The sequence below is a fragment of the Cicer arietinum genome, chromosome 8 (assembly GCF_000331145.2).
Source record: "Cicer arietinum cultivar CDC Frontier isolate Library 1 chromosome 8, Cicar.CDCFrontier_v2.0, whole genome shotgun sequence".
Classification (NCBI taxonomy): domain Eukaryota; kingdom Viridiplantae; phylum Streptophyta; class Magnoliopsida; order Fabales; family Fabaceae; genus Cicer; species Cicer arietinum.
The window spans coordinates 13,711,919-13,723,146 of record NC_021167.2 but is presented as its reverse complement, the minus strand read 5'-3'; the positions used below and the strand labels follow the sequence as shown (position 1 = coordinate 13,723,146).

At 25.3% G+C, this 11,228-nt stretch overlaps 1 protein-coding gene across 1 annotated transcript; it reads left to right on the top strand.

Annotated features, from left to right (window-relative positions):
* The first annotated feature begins 1,670 nt into the window (after positions 1–1,670).
* Positions 1,671–11,228, top strand: LOC101496956 (DUF21 domain-containing protein At2g14520-like). Its single transcript, XM_004515932.3, has 12 exons — positions 1,671–1,908; positions 3,896–3,972; positions 4,664–4,747; positions 5,631–5,744; positions 6,708–6,794; positions 6,877–7,016; positions 7,249–7,336; positions 8,063–8,136; positions 8,480–8,598; positions 9,143–9,396; positions 10,865–10,911; positions 11,010–11,228. Exons 1-12 carry the CDS (start codon positions 1,719–1,721, stop codon positions 11,161–11,163), a joined length of 1,428 nt encoding a protein of 475 aa, XP_004515989.1. The 5' UTR covers positions 1,671–1,718; the 3' UTR covers positions 11,164–11,228.

The following is an 11,228-nucleotide window of genomic DNA, read 5'->3' as shown; positions in this document are numbered from 1 at the left end:
TCATTGCATCAGGATTTATTGTATAGAGATTAATTATAAGATGAAATATAAGATTTAATAGTGGTTTTGTTTTCGATATAAATTTGTAGCTATAACTTTTCAAGTGTTAATTACATATAAATAAAATACTTTGTTTTTGTCATTCAAACATCAACATGCAAGTTAATATTCAAATGATATATAAATACATGTATGTTCCCTATCAAACATGATACATTAATATGATACATTAGTGGTATTAGTGGTATGTGTATCTTTTTTCTCTATCATTCATTTCTTAAATTATCTATCTATCAATTAGTATTTGCTGCTTTGAGTTAAGTTGGTTAAAATAAACTTAAGTTGGTTAAAAATATAGCTCTTAAATTTTTCAAACGCTTGGTAAGTTCACTTATAATGGAGATTTTTTTTATAATGTAATGAAGGTTATTAAAAGTATAATAAATGCATAATGCATATCAAGTTAAGTTGATTAAAAATAGAGAGGAATTCAAAAAAATATGACTAGTTTACAAGTTGCTCACTTATAACATTTTTGTTTATTAAGTTATATATTTTATTTAGTCTTTTTAGTTTATGGAAACAGATGACAAACAATGGTGGTGGTGATAAAATGATCAAATGAATATTTTTCGTCGCAAGTTGTCTACCACCAAGCAACTTGATCGATGTCTCCAACCCCATTTTAATCTTCCATATCGATTCAAACTATATCATCTGTTCATATTCTAAAGATGATTAATCGCTGGACAAAACATGTAGTTATGCTTACTTATTTGTAGTCATTTAACGAAAAATATATATTTTGCGTGACTTTGTTATTTTGTAATTTCATAGTATGTTATAATTTGGTAGTTTTAAAATAAATATTACTTTATGGTATACCGTTTATGTTGTTAATGCAATACGACATTTTGTGAAAAATTTAAGTGTTGTTCTTGATTTGATTTTAATGATTCTTAAGTATTTATTATTATATTCATTGAGAAAAATAATTGTGTAGGTGCAAAAAAAAACACTAGCCAATGCTAGTGTTAAGTTTTGAGTAATTTAGCATTCGTCTGTCATTGATGTTAAATCAACGGTAGCGTCGACTTTTTGTTTATTAGGGTGAATTTTTAACCAATATTAAAATCAGTTTTTCTAGTAATATTTTTTTTTCCATAAAACACCATTTTGTCAAAAAAAAAAAAATTGTTGCTGACCATTTTTTAAAACCTTAGCCACAAGAATACGAATAACTTTGCATACCAATTTACTTTGTGGAAAACGTTGAATTTATCATTCTACTTAATTAGATTTAAATATATTTTGGTTGGAAAAAATAATGGATCACTAAGTGTGGCACATCAAACATTCACACGGATTAAGACGTGTATACTTTAAAAAAAATTGTGACACATGTTCATTATTGAAAATGATTACATATATGGACAGGCACTACTCTATCATTGTCAAATATATATGTTTATTGAATGTCCTAATTTTACCTCTTAGAAATCTCCAAAGTGTTAGGAATTTTTATTGTTTTAGGCCTTTTATCAAAATGCCGGGGTACCCAATTTTTATATTTAATAAATTTGCAGGCTTATATATATTATATACTTTAGGACTTACTATATATTGTGATTTTGTAATACATTCTCTATTGAAATATTCTTTGCATGTAATTGATATTTTCTTTTGCTAATTCTACTTTCCACCATTCTAAAAAAAAAATGAGTTCATCCGAAAAGGAAATTGAACATTGTTGTGGAAGTCATTTTTGGATTCTAGTACTCATGTGTTGGGTTTTTATGTTATTTGCTGCCATTTCATCAGGACTTGCTTTAGGACTTTTGTCCTTTAGCCAAGTTGATCTTGAAGTTCTTGTTAAAGCTGGCCAACCTCAAATCCAGAAAAATGCAGGTATATATATATGTTATTGATTTCTTGTTAGTGTAATTTTCTTCATTGCCATGATTAGCAACGAAAAAGAAAAAATAAAGTAATGACTCAGTTTAATTAATCTCTATAAAATATGATTTTTATTGGACTATTGGAGACAGCTAAAGTCTAGAGATGACGGTAGACGGTGGTGGACACTAGTTGAGAGTTGTTTGACTTTTAAAGAAGGGATATCTCTAAACACTTTGACGCTAAATAAATAGGAGATTGGGGAGGAATATACAATGAATAATGTACCCAAAAATCATTGACATGAGGAATATCTATAAAAGGGTTATGTATTTGATTTTTTTGGTACACGACCCTTTTATAGAGATTCTTTAAAGTTGATGATGTCGCGACAATTATCCCATTGCAAAAAATCCGACACAAAATACGGGTAACTGCATGATTGTCAATCAACGGTTATAATAGACAAAGTGTAAATTCGACGATATAATGTGTCTTGAGTTGAGTTTTAGTCTAATTCATAACAAAATATAAGGTTAAATATATTTTTGATTTCTAAAATTGAAAACTTTTAAATTTTAGTCCCTACTTAGAATGGAGCAAAATTAATTGTGTATTTTATTTATGAGTTTTTCTTTTTTTACAATTTTCATTGCTGTCAAATTTCTTTTATAGTTATCGAAGAGATTAGAATAATTAAAATAAAATGAACAAAATTGTCAATCAAATAATAATTTTTTATGTGGCTTGTTTCAATGAATTTTAGACAAATAAACTTATTTTAGTTAAATATAAATAAATAAAAATCAACGTATTTAAAAAATAATTAAATAAATTTTAGTTCTTATAAAATTCCAATATTTTGTTTTTAGTCTCTATTTTTTTTTCATCTTTAATTCCCATGTTTTTTTTCAATTTTGTTTTTCTAGTTTTAATTTTCAAATCAACTCATGTTTATCATTTAAATTTTTAAATTATTTTTTCCATATATATTTAGAATATTATAAAAATATCTCATACAAAAATTTAATTTTTTTAATAAATAATTAATTAAATATAAATTTTTAAACTTTCAACACTTAAAAATTCATATATAATTTATTTCTTTTTTAAAATTCTAAATTTTTATGAGAAAAACTCTTATAATATTTTAAATATGTATAAAAAAATATTCAGAAATTTGAATAATAAATATGAATTGATTTAAAAATAAAAACAAAAAACAAAACTGAAAATTTGAAGATTAAAATAAAAAAAAAATAAAATTATAAGAACTAAAAACAAAATTTTAAAATTTTATAAAAACTTAAAAATTATTTGCTCCTAAAACAATATAATAGCCAAAGCTACCACGAATACACCAGTACTCTTCATCAATGTAGATAATAACTTCTTATTGAGTTTTTATTTTATTTTATATATACATGTAACCCACAACCTATCATTTGAAGTGGTGCCACTTTTAATTTTGAATTATTTTTTAGATAATTTAAATATTTTTAACAAAATTTACATTAATTTTACCTTATGGCCTATTGTCTAAGAAATATATGTACGAATACAATATCAAGTATTGGTATAGACATGAGATACAGTATTTTAAGAAAAATTAAAGTATAAATATGTCAATAAAAAACATAAATTTTTTATTATAATTTAATAAAAAAATTAAATTATTTAATTTACAATAAAAATTTAAAAGGTTAAAATTATTATTTTTGAATAAACAACTTTGACTGCAGTAGAGTACACAAGGGTTACTCAACCCATTACATAATTTGAGTAAAAGATGGGAGGTTCACATCAACAATAAAAAAAATGTCAAAAATCATATCCGATTAGAATAATAAATAAACTCAAATGCACGAATTGCATTATAAACTTTAGTAGCCACATTTTCTCTTACTTTATGACAGAGTTCTCTATCTTTTGAAGAAAAAAAAAGAATTCTCTTTTTATTTATATTTTTTTACAGAGTTTTCCTTTTATTTATCTGCAGCGAAGATAATGTCCATTGTAAAGAACCAGCATTTAATTTTATGCACCCTCCTCATGGCTAAATCATTGGCACTAGAGGTATGTTACATATATCATTTCAAGACCTTTATGCTGAGATAAAGAAAATTACTATATATTATTCCAAAATCCAAAGAATTTTTTGGTATGATTAATCTAAAATACTTTGTAGTGTTATTATTCTAGTAATCATCTCAATTTAAATTCTAAAATTATAGGGGTTGAATGACACAAATTAAAGGTTTTTTATATAAATTAAATGAAATTTTAATACAATTAACCAACTAAAAAAACAAAGTTAATAAAAGATTCATAAATGGCATTTTTTTAGATGATTTTAAAAATTAAATTAACCGGCTAAAAAAACAAATTTTATAAAAGATTTTCAAATTCATTATCATTTTAGAATTTCATTAATTTGAACCAAAGTCCAAAGCACAAACAATATAATTTTAGAGATTAAATGGTTATTCACTCATTTTTATTTGTTGGATCATAAATGAGTATTGTCATGGACAGTCTAATCTTATCAAATAGTTTAGATTTAAATACAGTATTTAAAATTATAAAATTAAAAATTAAAAATTAAATTTATTTTTATTTTAATCTAATTAAAATCGGACGGCCACACAGTGTTCCTATTGTCATACCTGATTTATATTGGGAAAAAAACCATTAAAGTTTCCTAAACATTTAGTTTTGCCTATGTTAAATGGCACTTAGAATAAAACTTGTGTTAATGTGATTGAAGGTGGTTTCAGTTCTTATGGAGGAAATGTTCCCAGAATGGATTTCTGTGTTGCTTGCAGCTGCCCTTGTGAGTATCATAGCAGAGGTAAAGTTTATCTTTTTATTAATTTTATTTTACATTATTTATGGTAATGTTTCAAAAAACCGGACCAAATTGTATTGATTAGTTTGACTTATTAAACTTATAAACAGTTTATTTCGCAGTTGTTTTGACTTCAATTATACTATAGTTGGATTGAAATAGTTTTACATTTTGTATTTTAGTTATTTATAATTGCAGTTTCGGTCCTTCTATTATTATCAATTTACGGAATTAGTTCATTTATTTTAAAAATCGACAGTTGTGATTCCTCTTTCATATTTTTTAACTAAAAAATGACGATTTGATATATTTTTAACAATGTGACATACAATTCTATAATATAAAATCATCTAAATGCATTAATTATTTATATGTCATTGATTAAATTAAAAATATGAAAAAAATTTGAAATTGAAATTTAAGTTTTTACGACGTTTTATTCCAATTTCATAAGTATTAATTATTCTACATCATCTTATAATATATCATGTTATTTAAAACATCTAACGTCATCATTTTTTAGTTAAAAAAACAAAGAAATTGGCCAAAATTTTCGACTTTTAAAATAGGAAGACAAATTTCTTGAATAAATAAAAATAGAAAGACTAAAATTGCAATTGAGTCATTTATTTTTTAATTCCTTTTACTTTTTTTCTTCATCATCAAATTATTAAACTATAGCTGAACCGATTGAACTAACGACATCATTATCAAGACTTTCACTTTCACATGTTTAATCTTCGATCTAATTTTTAAACATTGATTTATTAGTGTAATTTGGTGTACATACACACATACATAAAAATATGTATATACAAAATAAAAATCATATATACATTAATGTCATAATGTACTTTATTTATATTTTTAAATTCTCATATACAAGGTTATCCCTCAAGCTTTGAATTCTCGATATGGTTTAAGCTTTGGAGCCACGATGTCTCCCTTTGTTCGAGTTCTTCAGCTACTTTTCTTTCCAGTTGCATATCCAACTAGTAAGGTAATCCTTTCTCTACTGAATATAATAGTGTATTCTTAGCTTAGATTTTGTAACATTGTTTGAATTATGATAAATTGGCAAATATATATGTTTACTAATTCAACAATGTTGCAAAATCTCAAATTAATTAGAATACACTTTTAGTATTTTGCAACCTGCAAAGAAGGTTTTAAATAGAGGTCTGCAATTACGATTTGGGCCGCAACAATGTAGTAGTTAATATCGCCATGACACAATGCAAATGAAATTGAGACCACATCAGTCACATTTGAATTACTAACGAGATTTAAAACTTTGATATTATGATTTTTCTCTTCAATCTATATCATTCGAATTAGTAGGAGGATTTACCGCCATAAAATCTACGTTGAAATATAGCACAAAAACATCATGAAACTGATATACTATTGAGTATGACTTGTATTCACTAATAAGTGGATAGACGCTCAAACGTAGCGTAAGTAAATGATTATTTAATTAATTATTGTCTGAGATCTACCGAGAATTTGTCATAAGATTTTGAGTGTTCTAAGCAAATCAATAATTTACTATTTTGAATATTAATCTCCATGTATTTTTGTTACAAAATCATTAATGATATTTCATAATCAATGTTCTTTAAAAACTTGATTTCAATATAAATCAAAGCGACACTATTTAATCTACTTTTGTGAAATATCATTTTAACAATTTCAATTTAAAAAAATTATTTTAACATAACATAAGAAAAATTTATATATTATGCATGTACATATTAGAAAATTAATTAATATATATACTACTAACTATTAAGTTAAATAAAAATGTGACGTCCCTAGCCACTACGTGATATAACCATAGTTTATATTCTTTCTTGCGGGCATTTATTTATCTATTTTAATTAGAATGGGGTTTGTTGCATACTAACAAATACTTATCATAATTGTTTAGATTTTCAGTATTTTACTTTTCTATTTGACTTAGTTGTTGGATTGGCTTCTTGGCAAAGGACACACTGCACTTTTGGGAAGAGAAGAACTTAAGACTTTAGTCAATTTACATGCCAATGAGGTTAATTAGCTTGTTTTACTTAATCAATTAAGAATTTTATTTTATTAATATTTTAATTTGATATGCTAAAGTTTATAATTAGGCAGGGAAAGGTGGAGAATTATCACTCCATGAAACTACAATAATTGCTGGAGCTTTGGACTTGACAATGAAAACTGCTAAAGATGCTATGACACCTTTAAGTGAAACATTTTCACTTGACATAAACTCCAAACTTGACATGTATGTCTTTTTGTCTATTAGTGATAATATAATAAGCACCAATACTTTTGATCGAATGTACATTTTAGTGTTTGATACGTATCGGTGTTGAATAGTGATACGATATTTATATATTAATTATATTCAATTTATTTTTTCAAATTATTAATGAAATCGATGTACTAATATCAGCGTCATATTTGAAGTATTATATTTTTCTAAATTTAATTTGTTTTTTATTTTTTTTATATAGGCATACAATGGGCATGATAATGAGCGAAGGTCACAGCCGTATACCAATCTACTCTGGAAAACAAACCAATATTATTGGCCTTATCTTGGTAATCAAGCAAATAGATATATTCTAGTTTATAGTAACTTCTATTTTGAGACCCTTTTTCTACGAGGATTGAGTGTATGTTTAGATTTATGGTGGAATTAACACAATTATAGTAAATCACCGTAATTTTTTAAAAGTTACGTACCATAATTTCTACAAAATCAGAGTAATTTACTACGATTTTGTCAATTTTACTATGAAATCAAACATACAATTTTTTTTTCTTTTGTTACAATGAGGGGCCAATGCCTAGAAATAAAAAGATTACATGGTAACTAAGTTACTTATATTAAACCAAACATACAGTTACTTATATTGAAACATATGTTTAGCTAATTTTTCTTATATGTAAAACATATGTGCAAACAGTGCAATATGAGATTAAGTATAGTGGAAATTAATTCTACATCAACATTCATAAGAATTTATTATATTGTCACTTCATTTCAATAATTTTAATAATTCAATTATATGAGTGGACTTATGTATAAAAAAGAAGTGAATTCTCATTAAATGCATGTGCAACTTTGGTCTATGCCGAAGATGCATCTCCTTAGTTTAAACTCATATTATATTATAAGCACAATTGGATGGTTTTATATGTCCCTTGAGAATCCGTCAAGTATTCACATTTATTAATAATGTTTATATTGTATGGTTTTACATTCAAAAAACTTATACTAAAGTTTGTGTTATAACGTAAATACATGTTTCAATTATGGTTTAGGTAAAAAATTTGATGTTCTGTCGTCCTGAAGATGAAACACCAATTAAATTTATGACTATAAGGAGAGTTCCAAGGTATGAAATTCATTTCTCTAATTTTCATGAAGATAAAAGTATTTTTCAATGGAACAATTAAACTGAATAGGTGATTAATTTAGTATTAGTAATATTAAATTATAATCTAAAAGGAATTTAATATTAGTAATATTAAATTATTAATCTGAAAGTAATTTAATCATTATGCTAGATAGAGAAAGAAATTAAAAATTAAAAAAAAAAAAACCAATTAAAAACAACAAAATTATTTATCTAGCACATTGAGTAAATATTCCACTAATTGTAATTGACTAATTTAATATTAGTAAGCATATAACTACTTATCTAATATTTAGCTTATGTTGTTTCTTTTGGTTAACAGAGTAGGTCAAAATTGGCCCCTATATGATATTTTGAATCAATTCAAGAAAGGTCAAAGTCACATGGCCGTTGTCATTAAGAATAAAGAGAACATAAGAAATGTTGCAGTTGATTCAGAAGGTAGAATTTATAAACCTTCGGCTAGTTTTTGACGTAAGGTTTTTTTTAAAAAAAAATTCAAATGTTAGTATTGTTAATAAATGTTAGTGTTAATATTGCAGATAGGGGTAGAACTCTTAACCTCCTTATCACTCTATTCTTTAACTCTCTCACCTCAACATCTGAGCCACCTTATATCTCCTATGATATCATAAATTTAAATTGAATTTCAACACATACTAGAACAAGTTCATAAATTTTACACCCTTTGGATATAGTGTTTGAACCAATATTTTAAAAATCAAACAAGCAATGAAACCAACAAGATCTGAGTCATATTCAATTGCTTTAAACTATTCGAACCATGATGAAACTATGATTGAAGTGCCAAAATAACCATAGTAAAAGTTGGTTCAAGATTCAACTGGTTGGACCGTCCAATTTATCTCCATATTTAAGCATTTACTATGCTTCAACCTAAATAACTTTTTCATAAACAACATAAACTTTTACAACTTATTGGATCTAAAAAAACATCTAATATAAATAAGTATGGACTTTGCAGGACTAAGCTCATTTTTATCACATGATTATATTAGCATCTCAACTGAGGCATCAAATTGGCAGTCACAAGAAACAGAATATTATAGTGCAACACTGAAAAATGTTATGCTTCAAGAGACTAGTGACTCGGAACCACACCATAGATCAAGACAACATGATACAACTACATCTATAGAGAACATGGAGTATCTTCCAAGTGGTGAGGAAGTTGTTGGGATCATAACTTTGGAAGATGTCATGGAAGAGCTACTTCAGGTTAATGTTACTGATTATTCGTATATTTCGTCTGAAATGAAATATATGCAACATAATATAGAAAAAGTTAACGTATCTTACTTAGATTTTTTAAATCAAAGACATCAACTTTTCAAATACATTTTTATTTATATTTTATTTTAGAAAGAATATTATATTTTTTTTCTTCTTCTCGAGTCTCAATTAAGAATGGAAATAGACTAAGCGGATTTTGACTTTGTCAGGCCTAGGCTTGACATGGTCAACAAATTCACGGTTTGACTTGTTATCTATCGTAGAATTATTTTCATGTTTGAGTCTAATCTTTTTGAAAATCTCATATGGTTTATGAATCTACTTAAAAATTTATTTCATATTAAGTTTGTTAAATAAATAATCTAACCTATTTTTAAATAGACTAACGAACTAATAAACCAACGAGAGTAAACTCCATTTTGATATTTAACATGTTATTTAAAAAAATTTAACTTTATATGATATCATATTTTAATTGTAGTTTATAATAATACATTCAAATATATAAAAAAAAGTTGTTATAAGTTAATATACTTTAAATGTTAACAAATTCATAATTTAATACAAAGTATAAAATCTATTATAGTAATAATAGTAATAAAAAAAATTATTAATATTTATTTATGTAGACTGACCAGATAGATCTAAAAGACTTTTTTCATTGTAGTCTTACATTTTTAACTAAATAGACATATAAAAAAGCAAAAATCTTCTCTATTAAAAAGTCTGACCTGACTTGGTATTGACATAGCCTAAATCGTAAATCCCTCTCGATCAGTCTCACTTATTCCACCCACTCTTACTCTCAATAAAGTCAAGTAGTTACATTGCTATAAACGGTGAAAAATAAAAATAAATATACCTTACTAATTCGCAAGATATCACATTGTTGTTTATTTATACAAATCAACATCAATGTAATGACGTGTTTGATGTGTAACACCCACATAATATTTATATATAATGGCATTTAATTATTAACTATGTTTACGTATTAATATCAATGTCATGTACATTTTTAGTGCTTCATAAGCACACCGTGTACTAAAAATTATAAATAACTATTGATGTTAATTAATATTAAATTTTTATAATTCTGCTACTTCATTTTTTTATCTCTATATATATAGGGTTCTTTGATGGACATGATATAAATTATCATATTCCGTCTGAATGCAGTGTTTGATGAACTAATATGATATGATAAGTTAATTCATAGTCTATCATATCATGTTTCTGTAGTTGAAATTTATATTTTATTATTAAAATATAATATATATTATATCATATAATGATGAGATATGTTTCAAATATATGACAAAATAAAATTATGTTCTCTCGTTGATTATCATGTATATATCCAACAAATGATATGATAATTTTTATATTGTATATGCGAATCAAACGAAGATATATTGGATGATATTTAACTTAATTGTTTTCATTATTCAAGGAAGATATATTGGATGAAACTGATCAATACATTGATGTCCATCAAAAGTGAGTATACATTTTCAATTTTGTAATTCCATAAACACATTATATTAAATTTACTATCATAGTCTTATATTTTTTGTGATTTACATTTTATTTTTCAGTATCACAATCAAACTGAAACATCCAAGAAGAGATTCTTCAGGGTCTTCTAGAAGAATTTCGACGAATTCTCGTCGACAACGAAGAAGTTCAGACACATCTCGAATTCGATTTTCACCTTCTACATATATTCCACCAATTTCTCCTTCTAACTAAACCTAACTACATTTTTGTGCTGACAAATTTGTTTCAATTGTTTTTCTTTCAACATAGTTGGTTCA